The sequence below is a fragment of the Prosopis cineraria genome, unplaced genomic scaffold (assembly GCF_029017545.1).
Source record: "Prosopis cineraria cultivar Desert tree isolate PC_DT_omini unplaced genomic scaffold, ASM2901754v1 PC11, whole genome shotgun sequence".
NCBI lineage: Eukaryota > Viridiplantae > Streptophyta > Magnoliopsida > Fabales > Fabaceae > Prosopis > Prosopis cineraria.
Genome location: NW_026555342.1, coordinates 10496565 through 10515905, shown reverse-complemented (window position 1 = coordinate 10515905; position 19341 = coordinate 10496565). Strand labels below are relative to the sequence as shown.

General features: G+C 35.7%; 3 protein-coding genes across 3 annotated transcripts; 2 read left to right on the top strand and 1 right to left on the bottom strand.

The window, feature by feature from the left end:
• The first annotated feature begins 2228 nt into the window (after positions 1 to 2228).
• LOC129286824 (probable carbohydrate esterase At4g34215) lies at positions 2229 to 3613 on the top strand. Its single transcript, XM_054922886.1, has 2 exons — positions 2229 to 3042; positions 3291 to 3613. The coding sequence occupies exons 1-2, from the start codon at positions 2428 to 2430 to the stop codon at positions 3492 to 3494; spliced, it is 819 nt and encodes a 272-aa protein (XP_054778861.1). The 5' UTR covers positions 2229 to 2427; the 3' UTR covers positions 3495 to 3613.
• Positions 3614 to 7385: 3772 nt separating this feature from the next.
• LOC129285460 (D-3-phosphoglycerate dehydrogenase 1, chloroplastic-like) lies at positions 7386 to 10896 on the top strand. The gene is made up of 5 exons (XM_054921180.1): positions 7386 to 8014; positions 8562 to 8938; positions 9026 to 9136; positions 9204 to 9299; positions 9948 to 10896. The coding sequence occupies exons 1-5, from the start codon at positions 7471 to 7473 to the stop codon at positions 10617 to 10619; spliced, it is 1800 nt and encodes a 599-aa protein (XP_054777155.1). The 5' UTR covers positions 7386 to 7470; the 3' UTR covers positions 10620 to 10896.
• Positions 10897 to 12135: 1239 nt separating this feature from the next.
• LOC129285461 (sodium/proton antiporter 1-like) lies at positions 12136 to 17436 on the bottom strand. The gene is made up of 10 exons (XM_054921181.1): positions 17060 to 17436; positions 16153 to 16329; positions 15914 to 16042; positions 15402 to 15578; positions 14861 to 14967; positions 14011 to 14131; positions 13690 to 13751; positions 13297 to 13599; positions 12753 to 13047; positions 12136 to 12570 (listed from the first exon to the last, which is right to left on the bottom strand). The coding sequence occupies exons 1-10, from the start codon at positions 17321 to 17323 to the stop codon at positions 12451 to 12453; spliced, it is 1755 nt and encodes a 584-aa protein (XP_054777156.1). The 5' UTR covers positions 17324 to 17436; the 3' UTR covers positions 12136 to 12450.
• Between the last annotated feature and the right edge of the window lie 1905 nt (positions 17437 to 19341).

The window sequence follows — 19341 nt, the reverse complement described above, 5'->3', positions numbered from 1 at the left end:
AGATCCAGAAAGCTCCACAAATTGGATGATATGTGGCAACCTGCGGCTGCCTCCCCCAATGGACAGATGTGCCTCTACACGTAGTCCCTGAGAGGGGATGGTCTTTTAATGAAAGTGACACCCAATAGGGATCCCAATTTGACCTTTTAATAAATGAAAAAAAAAATCTCAATATGAAAGTTAACTTGGTAGAGGAACCATAGAGCGAATCTATGGTCTGGTCAAAAGGAGAGAGAGAAAAAAAAAAAAAAACTAATATGCACAGAAGGATTCATTCGCAAGTTAGTCTTATTTTCGGTCAACAGAAACACTTTACAGTAAGCACAGGACACCAAATTCATGTTAGTTATTTTCTTCTTCCTTTTTTTTTTTCTTGGATACAACGGAAACTCAAAAAAAAGCAGAACAAATTCGTGTTAGTTATTAGTAGAAGATAATGCAGTAATTCCGGGACCAAATTAACAGTTTTAAGGCAGCAATTATTGAGTCAGGGCATTCCTGAGATATGACCAAATGTTGATGGAGCGCTGTGGGGCAATTTGACCATGATACTGCAACGACAACAAAATATTTACCAATATGCTTTGCTTTTAAAAATATTTTTTCAAATACTACAAATTTTAAAAGTTGACTTCAAGGACACTGAGTTCCAATTTTTGTTCTACGCACAAGCCAAATTTTGTACGATTTTTTTTTTTCAAAAAGTGCCAAGTTCTATACTTATATTTTAAAAAAATAAAAAATTGATATGACATGGGTAATAGATTATATTTATTATAACTTCACCTCTAGTTGTATTTCATAATTTCTCTTTCTTTCTTCCCTTATTGTTAAAGCCAATAATTCAAGTTAAGCTCAATAAATTAATCTGAACCCACCTGAAAAAAAAATGTAGGGCTAATCTTGAAAAAGAAATTTTATATCTATGTCTATTAGCCCAAATACCCAAATAAAAAAATTTTATTTTTTAAAATATATAGAATATAATTAAATATTAATTAATTTTTTAAATTTTATGTTATTTTATATTAAAATATTATATATTTGAGTCCTATACATCATTTAAGCATCAAAAAATATATTTGATACTTTTTATAAAAAATATTATTAATTATACCCATAATTAAGAGTATTATTTTATTTTTATTTATATATTACTCATAACATTTTCATTAGAATCAAGAAAAAAAATTACAAATCTCGTTAACTTTAAGAAAATTAAGATACTTGCTTCCTCTGTTTCTAGAAACTTGTAGTTCAGCCTTGCGCTGCCTTCTTTTGGTGTTTACGTGGGTGTTGCACTTATCAGATGCTTCCCTTCATATTTAGCACTACATGCATAGGCTAAAAGAGAGCTAAAACTTCCTAAAAAATATTAATTAAATATCTAGACAATAAAATTTAAGATAATTAAGGTATTGCGCCCGAATACCTGAACAATAAAATATAATTAAATATTAATTAATTGTCTTAAAATTAATGAAATTTGTAAGTTTTTTCTTGATTTTGATAAAAATATTAGGAGTGATGTATAAATAAAAATAGAATAATACTCTTAATTATGGGTGTAATTAATAATGTTTTTTATAAAAATATAAAATATTTTTTGATATTTAAATGATATGTATGACTTAAATATGTAATATTTTAGTATAAAATAACCTGAAACTTAAAAAATTAATTAATATTTAATTATATTTTATATATTTTAAAAAATAAAATTTTTTTATTTCAGTATTTGGACTAATAAGCACGAACATAAAAAAATTATTTTTTCTAAACTTAGCCCTACATTTTTTTCAAGCGTGTTTAGGTTGACCTATCAAGTTTGACCTAAATTATCGACTTTAATGACAAGGGAAGAAGGGAAGAGAAATTATGAAATACAATCATATATTGAGATGTAGTCATGATGGACATAATTTGCTACACATGTCGCATTAATTTTTTATTTTTTAAATATAAGTACAGCCAAGTTTTATACTTTTCAAACAAAAAAATCATACAAAATTACTGTTGTGCAGAAAAAAAAAACTCCATATCATTGAAGTTAAATTTTAAAATTTGCAATATTTGAAAAAAATATTTTTAAAAGTACAGTATATTGGTAAAAAAAAAAAATTGATTGTAGCATCATGGTCAAATTACCGTGCTGTGGGCTTTTTGCCTTTGTATTTTTTATTTTGGCCAATGCTAATCTCTTTAAAGGTCAGTTCGGTTGAAGGATGGGGGAGGGGGGGGGGGGGGGGAGGGGGCTCCCCTCATCCAAACACACCGTAAATTGTTCAATCGTCCTGACGTTGAATTTAGGTTGAAGCAACCATTCAAAGCACAAAACTTTCAGGTCCAAATCTACATCGAGAGGCTGCTTCAGATACCAAGTCCTCCTCCTAAGAACAGATCCTGAATCCTTCGCCTGAGAAAGCCATGTCAACGATTGAGACACAAGGACAGAGCGCAGACCCTAGTGTGTTGAAAGCCATGGAAGTGAGCACAGTTCCCGATCTGAACCCTTCCGATCTGAAAATCTTTATTCTCTCCGGCCAAAGTAACATGGCCGGCCGAGGAGGCGTCATCAGGCATCCTCACAATCACAAGCAATGGGACGGCTTCGTTCCGCCGGAGTGCCGCCCAGATCCCTCCATCGTTCGCCTCAACGCTCACCTCCGGTGGGAACCGGCCGCGGAGCCGCTACACGCCGATATCGACGCCGCGAAGGTATGCGGCGTGGGTCCTGGCATGTCGTTCGCTAACGCTGTGAGGCCGCACGTACGGGGAGGAGCATTGGCATTGGTGCCGTGCGCGGTGGGCGGCACCGCCATAAAAGAGTGGGCGCGCGGAGAGAAGTTGTATGAAGAAATGGTGAAGAGAGCGAGAGAAAGCGCGAAGTCGAAGCGAAGCGAGATCAAAGCGTTACTATGGTACCAAGGAGAGAGCGACACGTTGGTTGCGCATGACGCCGAGGCTTACGGAGTCCACATGGAGAAGCTCATCCAGAATGTTCGCGAAGACCTTCATTTGCCTTCGCTTCCAATAATCCAGGTGACCTTTTAAAAAAAAAATTGTATATTGACTTTCTTTATTTTCAATCAAGAAGTCTAGTCACCATTTTACTGTTACATAAGAGTCAAGATATTTCAACCAAAAAAAAAAAAAGAGGAGATTCAAAAGGGATGCAAACGTGGTAGCTTGTTGCTTGAGCCATGTGTTCTGAAAGTCAACACTTTGAAATGATATTAATGAATTATTGATATAATTGTGAGTGAAATGTGAGTTTGGGATGGACACAGGTGGCTATAGCGTCAGGTGATGAGAAGTACATGGAGAGAGTGAGGGAAGCACAGAAGAGTATTAATCTTCCAAATGTGGTTTGTGTGGATGCAAAGGGATTGCCATTGAAGGAGGATAATCTTCATCTCACCACGGAGGCTCAAGTTCAACTGGGTCAGATGCTCGCCGGTGCTTATCTTTCCCATTTTGTTGCAGTACCGTGACTGATTTGTTATGTCGACTTTTCTCATCAGCTTTCTGATTTTCTGTCTGGCCTTTTGTTGTGTGGGGGAAATTTGGTGTGGATAGTTCAAGCACAGGAATAAAGGAAATTTGCATTTGACTTGTGTGATTCAATGTTAATTTTATTCATGGTGTCTATGTTCTTCGATCAAAATCCATTCTGAAATTCAAATCTCTGAACTTACCCATTAGAAAGAACAATTCAGTTTCTTCCCAGTTTCCAGTTTGAATCTCAACTGTAAAGCTTTTGGGATACTGAGGAAAGAAAGTCCAAATCTGTAAATATTCTTTTTAAAATAATTGTGATGAATATTTAAATACATGTGTATTCTTTTTTTTTTTTTTTAACCAAGACAAGTGTATGTATATTAATCTTCAAAAAACTGGGCCCCCCGAGGTCTCCTTGCTATGCTGGCTCTGTCCATGCGCATGCACACGTTATGCTTGACACTCATGTGCGTGCTCTAACACGAGAAATAAAGGGGCAGACGCAGATACAGATATTATATATATATTTTAACATTTTTAATTATTCTCTGATTACTTTCATGATTTTTTAAATGCATTCAATTATTTTTTTAAAGTACAAGTCCGATGAGCAGTAGGAGGTTGACAGAATCAAAGCACCCAAAAAAAATAAGAATTAAATTTTTGTCTTATTCCATTTCCTTCCAAAAGTTGTCCCATCCCATTTAAAATTATAATAGAATTGAGACAAGATTGGGACATATCGTCATCTAGATAAATCAAACGATGTGAAAGAAATGTATGGATAATAATATTTATTAAAATTTTAAATTACATAATTTATTAAGTTTAAAATCAAAATAACATGAGTGCATAAATTATAATAATTTAAAATTAATTATTAAATTATATCAATCATAACTATAAATGTATGACACATCATGATAGCAATTATCAATTATCTCTGGGCTATAAAAGTACCAATAAGTATAATATTAAATTATTGTTCTTGTTCTTTAATTGAGATATGAAAATAAAGCAAGAAACACAATATAAACAAAAGTTATTAAATAGATAGATATAAAAATAAATTATATTAGTATAATTAATATATATTATAAAAAAATATTATCATATACTGCTTACTTTATATTATTAAAATTATTAATGCAAAAAATTTTAATTTTAAATAAAAATTGTATATATTAAAATTATAATTGATATAATTAATATAAGTATAATAACATAATTAATATAATTTTAATGTATATTTTTAAAATAAAAAATATATATATAATAATTGGATGAGACAGGATATTTTTAGGACAATCTCGTATCTCGTCCTGTTTTGAATTCTTTTTTTATCCCATCTTACAAAATCTCATTTGGATTGCTTTTGAATCTGAACAAAATCCATTCTAATACGATGAATATGAATATGAAATCAAGTGAACAAGAGGAATACAAGTTAAACACCCACTCTGCTGTGCGTATGGCACACAGGAAAGTGAGATGGATCCGCCATTGATTTGTGGGCCGTTTCCTACCGTCAAGTGGGATGGCCTTTTGGAGAAGCAAATGCCAAATTTTCTTCACCAACCTCCTTCGTCATATGCACCAAAAAAAAAAAAACCTCCTTCCTTATATGTGTGTGTGTAATATATATATATATATATATATATATTTATTTATTTACTCCTTTTCTATATTTTTTCATTACCTTTTCTTTATAGTCCCCAGATCGTCTCTTTGGACTTTGGAGCTATCATCATCCATGAAAACTTGAATTATGCTGCATTACTTTGTTCCTTTTTGCTGACTCGTTGGAATTTTCACTCTAAAAAAATCAATGAGCCCTTCTTTCGTGGGTAGAGCCGCAGTTTTGTCATGCGAATTGGCAAAATAAAAAAAAAGAAGATTGTATAAAGTGCACATAAATTTTCGGAATCAAAAAATTGTGAAGCACCCGTTTGATATTAAGAAAAGGAAACTTATGTATTTAACATTATATATTTAAAATTTTTGTTAATAAATCTTTATATATTATTTATGTTGTAATAAATTTTTGACTAAATTATATATTACTCTCCTAAACTTTGAACCATATATATATAACCTTTTTAATCTTTAAAAATTTACGATGAACTCCGTTCAACTCTTATATTTATACCGATAATTTTATATGATTAATTTTGTACATTAATTATCTATACATGACTTAAATTTTATAGAGGTTATTCCTATATCAATCAAACTTTTAGGATTTAAATACACACAAAAATAAAGCTTAAGGGGGTATAGAATTAATAGGTAGGGTTTATTTGTATAAATCTAAAAGTTAGATGTCAAAAAATGTAAAGTATTGTTAGTTTTTTGATGTGTAATCATCATGTTTTTTTAAAATTTTTTTTATTAATAATGACTTTATATTTATTGTCCGGTGTTTAATAAGGATAAAGATAAAAAGATATAGTTAGTTTGAAAATAGATAATTGTTTTATTAAAAGGTAAAATTCAATTAAAAATATCCTATATTTTTAAATAAAGATAATATTAAATATATGAGTCTAAGTACGGAATTTTTTTTTTTTTCACAGAGAAGATCAAAATCTTGAGAAATACGGCACCTACCAACCCCCTTCCGTTCATCACCACTGGCTTCCAATTATTCTTTAGTTCGGCAAAATAATAATTATATATGTTTGCTTCAAGTTGCGTGAACATATGAAATTAACCATCGGCGGATGATTACAATGGGTTTTTTTCCCCACGCGCCAGGGAAAGCGTCACGCAATAACGTGCACCTACGGGGGGGCGCCTATGCCTAAGAAAGGGAAAATGAGCATTACAAACATATTAATAGCAAATGAAGATGTTCCATTATTTAGGCATGACTGCAATTCAATGTTTTTCTGATTCTATTGATGCCTTAAATTTGATTATCATAGGAGGAGCTCTGCTCTTTTGGAACTGGAAAGTGGAGCTTTATCTTTCCTCCAGAGAATGCATTAGATTTGCCAACTTCATGGCCAAGGAAGCTCATAGTATCGATCAACACATGTTGTTCCGGGGTCCCCACATGCTGTTTTGATTTTTATTTTGATGATCTTTATGGGCCTCAAGCCGATATCACTTAATAGGATAAAATTTATTATTATTGTCGTTGATCTTTATGTACCTTGTAAGGACTCTGACTAATTAATTTATTGATCTATATTGTTATTGTTAATATTATTCATAAACTGTGAATAATTAATTATGACTTATATTGTGATCTGAAGTAAGAAATCAATACTACTTATAAAATGTTATCACAAATCCACTGCAGTTAGCCCTAATTAATAGTAAAAATTTAATATATTGCGTATATCAATATTAGATTTTTTTAGATAAAAAAGGGGAAACTAATATTAAAAAAGAACTAATAATAATACAAACTAAGTACCAACTTAAAAACAAAGCCTCACAATATTTTTATCAACTATCACCTTTTATAATAAAAAGTGAGAATTGATTAAAGATATATAAATCATGATTAAATCTAAAGTTATGCATAGCTAAACTATCAGCGATATCATTTAATATTAGATTTTTTTGAAGTGTTGGTTATTAAAGATATCTATAGTCCTTCCAAGGTGGAGTACACCCAAAAAAAAGAAAAAAAAAGAAAAAAAGACCGCAGACGTAATTCTCCAAACTTCGGTGAGCGTCCGGTAATTGCTTGCGTCCAAAGTTACGCTTACAAGGATGAGAAAACCATGGAAAATGGGACACACAGACTTGGACTTGTGAGTGTTCAGTGACCAATTTCCTGGTTAATATTACTGGCAAACTCTGCCAACTCTGCTTATCAGCGCGTGCAACTCGATCTCCTTGGTATGGTATAAAATACCCCTTCCCCCGCATTTTCGTCTCAGCCTTCCTCATCAGTCGGCGGCGCAATTTTTAGCCGAAAGCAGGCTACACCCGAACTTACCAACCCCACCATCAATGGCAGCCTCAGCATCACAAACCCTCCGTACCCAGTCCCTCTGGAGATCATCGCTCTCCCTCTCTTCCAAACCCTCTCTATCCTCACACTTCTCCGTCTCTCTCCGCCAACGCAGGACCCGACCCGCGCGGCCCCTCGTGGTGGTGGTCTCCGCGGGTCTTGATTCCAAGCCCACTATTCTAGTATCGGAGAAGCTCGGTGAAGCTGGGCTCAAGCTGTTAAATGAGTTCGCCAATGTTGATTGCTCCTATAATCTGAGCCCCGAAGAACTCTGTACCAAGATTTCGCTCTGCGATGCATTGATTGTGCGCAGTGGAACTAAGGTCACCCGCGAGGTGTTCGAGTCTTCCGGTGGAAGGCTCAAGGTGGTTGGGAGAGCTGGCGTTGGAATCGACAATGTTGATCTGGCTGCGGCGACCGAGCATGGATGCTTGGTGGTGAATGCACCCACGGCCAACACAGTGGCGGCCGCGGAGCATGGGATTGCACTTTTGGCCGCCATGGCTAGGAATGTTGCACAAGCTGATTCGTCCGTGAAAGCTGGTCAGTAAATTGAATATTGGAAGTGTGTGTTCGATTTGGGCGTTGTTAAGCTTTCGAGCATTTTATCGAATACTTTGTATCTATTGGATGTGATTTTGGTCTTAATTATGATCATGCATGCTTCTTTTCGTGCTTTAAATGAATTTGAGTAATCCACGAAAGTTGAAGTCTTTTCACATACTGGTATTGTGCTCGTGCATCGAAGTGCTTGAGAATATTTCCCGTTAGAAGACAAACATTTCAAATGAAGGAGGGACGGCTGTTTACGTACTTTTTAAGGTTTGATGAGGTCTGCTTTGCATGGATATGATAAAGCTTTCGTAGATTCGTTTGATAGATTTGAATATATTAAAGAACGGGAATGAGCGTATCTATGACAAAGTTAAAGTAGTTTTACTTTGTAGGACAAAGAAAACTATAGTCGAGAGCTTGTGAATATTGTCTTTCCTATAACCTTTTATGCAAAACAAATCGTAATGTTCTCTGTTTCTACCTCGCTCTTTTAAAGTCCATGCTGCTTGATTCACCTGTATGTTGGCTGATCCAGGGAAATGGCAACGGAGTAAGTATGTAGGAGTGTCCCTCGTCGGGAAAACACTTGCCGTGATGGGATTTGGGAAGGTTGGTTCTGAAGTTGCTCGACGAGCCAGGGGACTTGGTATGCATGTCATTGCGCATGACCCATATGCTCCAGCAGACCGTGCTCGGGCAATTGGGGTGGAACTAGTGAGCTTCGATGAAGCCATTGCTACTGCAGATTTTATCTCTTTACATATGCCTCTTACTCCCGCTACATCAAAGATTCTCAATGATGAGACTTTCGCTAAGATGAAGAAAGGAGTTATGATAGTCAATGTAGCTCGTGGAGGAGTTATTGATGAGGAGGCTCTCGTTAGGGCTCTAGATAATGGCATTGTAGCTCAGGTTTCTCGAATCTCTTTTATTTGGAAGAACCATGTGTTCGCTATTTCAATGTGAAGGAAGCTAAATAATCATGTCTCGCTGTTTCAGGCAGCGCTTGATGTTTTCACGGAGGAGCCACCCCCAAAAGACAGCAAATTGATTCTGCATGAGAGAGTGACTGCAACACCTCATCTTGGTGCTAGTACTGTGGAAGCTCAGGTATGTCGAGCAATTTGTTACGAGCCCCACCTTTTATCGTTTGATGAACTTTAAAACTTTTGTGCAGGAAGGTGTGGCAGTTGAAATAGCAGAAGCTGTTGTAGGGGCGTTGAGAGGGGAGCTTGCTGCTACGGCAGTCAACGCACCAATGGTTCCTGCAGAGGTACTAATGGAAATTTATCATTTTCCCTTTCAAGGCAAACAGTCTTATACATTGAATTGTTGCCACAGTTCCTCATTCTTTCTATTGATTGCATTTGAATGGGAAAATGAACCTGCTTTGTAAAAGCTAACTGTACGGCATGAGATTTTTCTGGTTGTAAAGAGTTAGTCTTAACACATACAACAACAACAACAAAAAGCTTTATCCCGCTAGTTGGGGTTGGCTACATAAATTATACGATGTCATTGTACTATATTATTTACCAAGCTTAATATCTATCTATGAATTAATATCTATCTATGAATGAGTATGGAACAAATTTTTTCCTTAATTTTTGCCCAAGTTTTAAACGTTATTTGCTCAAGTGGAATTAATTACCCACTTCAGAATTTTGTTTTAAGAACTCTGGTAAGAGTAATTGGGAATACTGGGAGCTTACCAATCAGTTGTAGCCCTTGATTTTAAGTTATTCCATTTGAAAATCTGGAGTTGATAAAATTATCCTGTTTTAGTGCCAGCAACCTTGTCTGAGGAGCGTATAATATCATGTGATTCATGGATTGAAGTTGTTTTACATCATTTGTTCAACTTCATTGCAAAATTAAGGTTACAACTGGTTGACTTCTATTTCATCATTCCCAACTGCAGGTGTTGACAGAGTTGAAACCATTTGTTGATCTTGCTGAGAGATTGGGGAGACTGGCTGTCCAGTTGGTAGCGGGAGGAAGTGGTGTGAAATCAGTGAAAGTGACTTATGCTTCTGCTAGAGCTCCTGATGACCTGGACACTCGGGTACTACGTGCCATGATAACCAAGGGTCTCATTGAGCCCATATCCAGTGTTTTTGTGAATTTAGTCAATGCTGATTTCACTGCCAAGCAAAGAGGACTCAGGATAACCGAGGAGAGAATCATCCTTGATGGCTCCCCCGAGAATCCACTTAAATTCATGCAGGTCCAAATTGCTGATGTGGAATCTAGATTTGCCAGCTCACTTTCGGAATCTGGGGAGATTAAGCTCGAAGGTCGGGTGAAAGACGGTCTCCCTCATCTTACAAAGGTTGGATCTTTTGATGTTGATGTGAGCTTGGAAGGTAGCATTATACTCTGCAGGCAGGTGGATCAACCAGGTATGATTGGAAAGGTCGCGAGTGTTTTGGGAGAGGAGAATGTAAACGTCAGCTTCATGAGCGTGGGAAGGATTGCTCCTCGCAAACACGCTGTAATGGCAATTGGGGTGGATGAACAACCTAGCAAAGAAACTTTGAAGAAGATAGGGGAGATTCCCGCCATTGAAGAGTTCGTTTTCCTCAAGTTATAAGAGATTGATTTTCCGCTTCTTTTTTGGTCTGTTGATTTTGATTGGGAATGGCTGCTTAATGTGACCGTTTTATAGAAAGACTAGTTGAGAGTGTAGTTTTAGAGGGTTGAGAAGAGAATAATTCAAATTTTGCAATGGTGGGTTCTTCTCGTTTTGGGTCAGCATGGAGCGGGGTTTAGCATTTCATCTTGGGAATAATTGTCCAGTCGAGTTGGTGCTCATCCGAGTTTGTATCAGGTGAGATAGGTTTTCCTGTTTAGTGGATTATGCGACGTCACTATGAGCTCAAATTAGTACGTAAAGTGGCTTTTAAAAAAAAGTAAAGTATTTCATTAAAAAAAAAGTAAAGTATTAATTAATGGAATGGGATAAACTCCATGCTCATCTTCAGTAAGCACTGTTTGTTTCTAGGTAACAGGCGCTCTGTAAATAAAGCGACAGTTTCGTGATGTTGAAGAGTCCAAATAATATATAAAATTTATGTTAGTAGCTCATAGATTTGATGTAAAATGCATGTCTCATGGCACTGGCACTGCCATGCTGGTGTCGACGGAAGACATGAATGATAAGTCACACTTACATCGTTTTGACACAAGGCAGAAATCTCGCCAAAAGGCTGTGGATGTAACTATTCAGAGACAATCAATTGTTAGAAAGCCTTGGTGTATTTGTCCTTGTGTGTGAGATCCGGCGTATTTGTCCTTGTGTGTGGGATCCCGCGGCTTAAAGCAAATAAGTGGACACGTTAGACAAATCGTGTGGGGGACAGTATATGTACCATGCGAGTATAAATTATAAAAAATTGGTGAAAAGGAATTGTTACAAGAGAAATTGTGTTCAAAGATAAAGTTGAATTTAAGAATTAAATTAAATATTTTATTTATTAAATAACCTGAAAAAATATTCAAAATGTCTCTCTATTTAACTAATGAAATTGGAAGGAAAAAAAAAAAGGCTGCTTATTTAATACATGTATCTCAAACCAAAAGTTGTGCACCCCATGTCAAAAATCATAAAAAGCAGTTGTAATTTGCATTAGTCATGGGCGCAAGGTTTCTGATTTGAGATGCAAACATCTGATTGGGATGTATGGCTTTTGGTATGGGGTGTGCAGGCAGCCTTTTTTTTTTTTTTTCATCCTTTTAAATTTCATTAGTTTAAACAAGAGACATTTCAACTGTTTGATGAATAAAATATTTAATTTGATCCTTAAATTTAATTTGATCCTTGAGCACAATTTCTCTTTTACCAAGACCCTTTTCACCAATTTTCCTTATAAATTATTGTGAAATATATATTCATGGTGAAACTGTAATCTGTATTAACGGTTGGGATTAATTGTTGAAAGCTTTTATGCTTAAATAACATTTGTAGTGCTTCTTTGGATAGTGTTCATATGGGAATGTGCTAACTAGAAAACATAGAACTCGCGGAAAATTTTGGATTCTTATACGCATCTTGGAAATTCAGTGTTTCTATGAACTGTCGACTGGAACCATCAAATTCTAGCGAAGAATTCCCATGCATAAATCATATCATTCCCTTTAAGAGAGAAATAATCTAGTCTCATCTCTCATGATGCTTCACATGATAAACCTAAATGGCAATATGCAATTTCTAGAGCTACATCTCTTACTTTAACTCCTTGTAATGTCAAACATTTAACGAAACTTCCTGGCATTTACAATTTATCAAATTCAAGAATATTTTGAGACTCCCAGAAGACCTTTTATGAATTGTACAAACCATACTTCTGTCGCCCAAAATCTTTATTCACAACATCCACTGCATCAAGTTGATTTGGAATGCCAGTGAACTCTGAACTTCTGATTTAGGAACCAGAAAGAAAAGGAATCTCAGCTAGAGTTGTGGGTAACGAGATGTGGAGGTTATTAACTAGTAGATATGCAGCAATTCCAGCAGCATAACCTGCGAAAGCAAAGCCACTAACCTGCAGAGGACATGGATAGCTTATATTACCAAGCTATTAACTAGTGTGCCTCTTGTGCTTTACACAACGTTTAAGAAATAAGATGAACTGTTCATGACTTATAAATAGCTTGGCTGATTAAAGTTTTTGTATTATTCCAATAGGTAAGGATAGTATCTTTAATTCGTTATAGTGGCACATACCTTCCGTAAGTACCAGAAAAAGTCCACCTTTTCCATTCCCATCAATGCAACTCCTGCAGCTGAGCCGATAACTAACATGGATCCACCAGTACCAGCACAAAACGCAATCAACTGCCAAAACTCAGAATCTTGTGGAAAAGCGGAGAGGTCATACATTCCCATTGTTGCTGCTACTAATGGCACATTGTCTATTACAGCTGATATGACTCCAACAGCACTTGCTATCAATTCAACATTTGGAATATGTGCATCAAGGTAATTTGCTATTTCCCTTAGAATCCCTGCTGCCTCCAGGCTAAAGAACAATGACGTTAAACTTGATTCAATAAAAGTGAAAGTAAGCAAGTTGGAAACATAAGGCGTCATGTAGATACGATATTTCACAATGGAAGAATATGTGAGCACAATTCCTCTTCCCAGAAGGAAATCTGGCACAATTCTTGATAATTTTTTTAAAAGATTTAAATTGAAATGAATGCACAGGTATTATCTGAAGTTTATTGTGTCATCTAAAGCACAAACATTGTTATGTTTTCTAAGTCACCTGCTGACAGATAATAGAATCCCGAGGAAGAATAGTGCTCCTTGAGTGTCTATTCTTGATAAGGCTTGTGGTACTTTAAGTTTGTTTCTCTCAGATTCACCATAGTGAATAGCATCAGTGAGGATCCAAAGCACACCAAGTCCAAGCAACATCCCCATGTAAGGAGGTAAACCTGTGAGGGCTTTGAACACTGGGACAAAAATCAAAGCCCCAATACCCACAGAGAAAACAAGCTGTCCTCGAGGAGCCATCTGTTCAGATGCCAACACATTGGGTGAATCCTGTCCCCTCCCATTCACTTCACTGAACAAAAGATTAGTGTCATTTACATCATAATTTCCCAAGACAATACATTTCAAATCATATTCTTAAGTACTTTTGCAGGGAAAGTACCTAGTCAGTGACATAAGAGCCAGAGGCACAGCTAGAGAGATAGCTGAAGGTACAAACAGTCCCTGTAAGCAAAGGAAATGGCATCATGAACATACTAACAAACACTTCCTCAGAATCAGTTATTGATGCAAGTTATATGACATATGCACTGCTTGCAATCAATGAACAACAAGGGAAGAGTTTGACCAATGGAATTCACATTTTGAGTAACACATTAACATATTTTACTTATCTAATTACCAGTTCTCACAATGTTTCAGGTCGAATTGTACCATGACCCAACCAAACAGATAACTAGCACCAATTTGCAAGGGAGATAACCTTCATTGTTGGCAAAGTGGATATTTGACCATGTATCCACAGCATAGTAGTTGTAACATCGCCAATAGGAGTCCATGCACCACCAGCATTTGCAGCTATAACAACAACAGCTCCAAGAATCCTGTCAACAAATATAAATCAGTAGCTCTTCAGGAAGTCCAAATATCAATAGAAGCTCCTTTTAACAAAAATGTCATAATCAAACTCATTGAAGACCACATTAGCTAGTAGCATGTTTCTGAGGTTCAGGTGTGTCAAGAACGAAAATAAAATAAGCCAGATTTGAGGGACTCACTCCTCCACTCTTTATTCAGTACTACTCTTGCTATTAGGATGCAACAATGGCAGGGTGACAGGTATCTGTTTAAAGTGCGGCTATTATGTTGTTGAACTACTTATAGATATTGGAGTACAAGATTCAAAAGCTTATGCTAAAAGTATCAAGAAAAATGATTAATGCAGATTGCAGATTAAAGATTTAAGAGCTTACACTAATTTTATATAATCTTACAGATATCAAGTGCTAGAGGAATCAGTTGGCGGGATGCATCTTGGATGAAAAATTTTTAAGATCCCTGGAGCATCTATGCAATGATTCTTTATGAGATATTGAAGAAAAGTGAGAAAAACCCAGTGTCATAAAGTTGCTGCAAATGGGTGTGGGGAGGGTAGATAAAGTATAAGAGGTTAAAAGAACAAAAACAAGAATAATGCTTGAACACCCCCCTCACTTAGGTTGTGGCATTTTAGAAAAGCAGCCCACATCTAGTCCTTTGATGCATGGAATAGCATTATGCTGAAAATTTATAACATAACATTATTGAACTATTGTTATAAGAGAGACACATACTTTCGATACTCTGATGGAGGTACTAGTTTCCGCAACAGAGAAACCATGACAATTGTAGACGTCAGGTTGTCTAGGATTGAACTGAGGAAAAATGTTACAAATCCAATCTGCAAATATAACACTAATGTCTCATGATACTATTTAATTAGATGAAATCTTCATCTCATAACCACTGGAACAGACATGTCAGTTGAGCTTATTAGAGACGAATAGTCTATGCGGTCTCAAACAACATATTTGCAAAGCAACATCATGTGCATGGGGGTAAGGGCTAGGAAAGAGCATGGTTCTACTGCTGCCCGCTCCTCTATAAATGATGCATTTTATTCCTTAAAAATGTAAAATTTGAGCATCAGACATTGGAAAATGTATTGCATTTATGCATAGCATTTTGCAAGGAGAAGTGTTTGCAAATACCATCCAATGACAACCAAACAGCATGTCGGATTTTAACTAGTTTAGTCAAATAAATAAGGAAAAACAAAATACAGGATACAAAAGTCTTTTGAAGTGAGAACAAGATGCAGAATAGAGCGCTCACCACCCAAAGAAGAGTACGTGGCTTTCGAGTTGTTATATTGTCAGTAACCAACTTAAATCCCTGATGAGCATCAACTATCTCAACAATGGTCATTGCACCAAGCAAGAAAAACACTATTTCACTAACTTCTGCAGATGCATGTGTCAGCTCTGAAATAGTTGTATCAGTTGAAGGAGCCTGCAAACAACCCAGGAAACTATAGATATGAACTGAATCATAAACGTATACGTATCACTTGAGCAGAAAAGAGACATGAAGGATGTCAATGAAGGAAGAGAACAAATGAGAAAGACATAACCAAATGCAAGTTAGGCAACGAAAATCTGTCATTTATTGATCAATTGGTGAACTGTCATCGTGCCAATGACAAGGAGATTTCATACAGGCATATGGGACTAGAGGCATCAAGTGCACCTTGAAAGTGATCTAAATCTCAAATGCCAGATAATGCATGTGGGCAGCTCTTGATTAATCAAAAATTACTGATTTTTCATCATTAAATAGAATATTACCCCAATACTCCTTATCACCCATAAGCTTACAGCCATCAATAATCCTACTCCACTTTTATTGAAGGCTAGAGATTCTTCAAATATGATTCCTGCATATCCTATTCCAAATAGCAATGCCATAGCAAGATCCTGTATTTCAAGATCACGTAAATCTAAAAGAAGTAGGAATATAACATAATCAGAAAAATTCAAACGGATGCGCTATGAAACATACAGATAATGAGATCCATAGACCTGACCTGATTAGCAGCTACCCAAGAATGGTTAATTGCCAATGCTCCAACTGCAGCTGCTGCAAATATGGCAAGAGCTTTCAGATAATCAGTCCTGGGCTGGTAAGTTTCTTCAAAATCTAGTGAGCTGGTTTCGTCAACTGAACAAAGGGGATCACATGTTCCAGATTCTGATATCAAGTCCTGAATACGACCTCAAAGTGAAGTGTGAACATTAGTGTCTAAGAAATAGATGCTGGAATTTCAAACGCTACTCGCACAAAATTTACGAACTTACTGAAGCAATTGGTTAAACCACACTGATCTTACCAGTGTCCCCACACCCCAAAATATTCCGAACTTCCAGTATTGGAAAAAAAAAAGATTAGATTTTGTCGTTTATCATGTTCAAAAAATGCAATTAAGTTCTTTCGTCTTAGTTCTATCCATGTGGTAACCCCAAAAAAAAAAAAAAAGATGTTTTGATTAACTTGTTAATCGATAAGCTATGTAACTCTATTGGATTAAAAGTAATCAGGTGAACCGTGTTTTTGTCACATGATCTCATAATCAATTGTAACCTAACGAGCACTGAATCCCACTCATGAATGCGGTTCAACTGTACTATCATCATTTTTCGTTACCATCAGGAAGTAAGATCAAAGAACTCAATTACATTACTTCTGAATGTTTAAAGAAAACATTGAATCAATAAAAATTAAATCAGAGTGACGAAAATTGTACTCAAGTCCCTTAAAGAGAGAGAGAAAAAAAAGGAAGAGACAATAAGTCAATCCATTGCAGTGGTGAAGTAAGCTTCTTTTAATTAAACAGAAGTTTGAATTTCAATCCATTTTCCAGTACCAATGTAAATTTGAGATCTTTCATCTCCTAAACTACCAAAATCGCGGAAGGATTTATGGATAATAGAAACCTGAAACTGTTTCTCGGGACGTTGTTCAACTTGCTGCTCTTGAGACGACGTATAACCTCTAGCCTTGTCTTCTGCGCGTGCCAATACATGATTACCAGGCAGCTTGAGACCCGTTATTCCACAACGGGGAGGGCCAAAGAAGGAAGAAGATGATAATGATAGTGTAGATTGGAGGGTGCGAGGGCCATGAAATGGAGAGTGAACCGCTTGGCTCAGCCAATGTTGGGGCGAAGGCAAACTAGTCCCAACAGGAAAGGTAGCCATTTCCTGTCAATTACGAGCAAATGGCGAAGCACAACGAAGACGATGGAGAACCGGGTAACTGAGTAATTCCGTAGAACTAGCAACGACCTCACCAAAATAATTATGGGTTTATCTCATATTGTCATGAACCAAAAGGCTACAAAAATAATAAAACCAGTTTAGTTTTTATATTTTTAATTTGTCCATTCAGAAAAGAATGTTCTTAATCTAAGTTCTGCAGTAATGTCACACTATCATTCTATTCTATTTTTAATCTAAGTCCAAAAATATCGTTCTCTTTGGATTTGCCTCTTGAACTCTATTTTTTATTTTGGACGTGGAGCTCTATCTGCCTTGGATTATATATTGCTGACGACCGTCAATTCGGGAAGATACATTTTTACTTTCTTTGGACATTAACTTTTGTTTTTGAACAAAAGTTTTTTTTTTTAATATAAGTAATATTTTAATATCTTGAAAATAGTTTCCAAAGTTAAAATAATATCTGTAGTACATCTAACGAGAATAAAGTCAATAAATAATTTATCAAAATTGAAACGAAGAGCATTAAAATATAATTTTAGAATTGAGAGAACTAGAAATAGAATTAGTTAAAATACTTTCTTATAATAAATATAAAAATGTTTGACAAAAAAAACTATTACAAAATAATCTATGTATCTATATATACTCCTATTTTATAAGTTACATTAACTTTTTCATTAGGAAAAAGAAAGATCGATAAGCTATTAATTTAATTTTTATCTAAAAATAAAATAAATTTTATTTTTATTTAAATAAAAATTAAAATTGTATTATAGTTTTGGATTAAGGATTAAGTGCTCATAAATTTAACTATAAATTAATTTTATCTTTTAACTTTTAAAATTTGAATCTCTATGCCCCTGAGATTAAATCCCTCTCTTCCATTGTTAATGGGTCTTAGTATTTTTTAATATTTTTTAACCTATCTTTCTCTCTCTTCCTCCATGTCGCTCTCTCTCTCTCTGCCACTCACTCCTCTCTCTCCCTGTTGGAATAAGAGGATTGGAATTTCAATGGATAAACAACGTCGCTCATCTCTAGACATGCTATAGTGGCCTTTGTCACGGATGATAGTATTCTTAAATAGAACTTTTATAGCGTTAGCCTTTAATGATTTAGATTCAGCCACACTATGAACTTCATCCAACATACTCGTGCTCTCACTGTCATCCTCGACCAAGCTAAACCCAAGCGTGTGTTTGTCAATTGTGCCCCAAGCAAGTAGGTTCTCAATGCATGAGGTGTCCTTGTATCAAGAGGCTTGACTCATGGGTTTTTGGGCATGAGAGAGAGAGAGAGAAGTTAGAAGATCATAGAGAAGAAGAATTCAAAGGAGATGAGCTCAGTCAAAGGGAATGGGACATGGGCAAAGGGAATGAGATTGCCATGAAAGTTTTGGAAAGGGCATGTCTATGGGGGCCATAAACGAAGAAAAAGGAGGAGGGGGGAGAGGAGCTGAAGGAGGTGTGGCTAAAGGAGGAGAGAGCATATCCTTTAGTGCAATGTTTTGAAACTTAGATCGGATATCAAACCGGAAAGAGCAACGGGTCGTGGTTTTCACGGTTTAACCGGTTAAACCAGTGGTCTAACGGTGACATAAAAATTAAATAAAAAATAAAATTTATATGTGCAATTATATAAATAAAATATTAATTTGCTAATGGTGCTTGGGATCTCAACCCCAAAAGCTAGATACTTGGATCATTGGAGCTAGACATAGAGACATGTCAGTACAAGCTTGTGATCTTAAAGGAAAATGTTGGAGCTAGAGGTATATTGTCATGTCATGACTCACAAGCTTTTTCAAAAATGCTAAAGGTTAGATCTTTAGAGTTGGAGGCAGATGTTGGAGGAGAAGTTAGAAATTGAGTTTGGGCCATGAAGGAGAGATTAGATATTAGAGAAGAAAAGAAAAGATAGCATTGGTGATTAGAGAAGAGAAATTGTGAATTTAAATAATTTAGCCTAAATTTTTTTTATAATTTTTTTTGGCT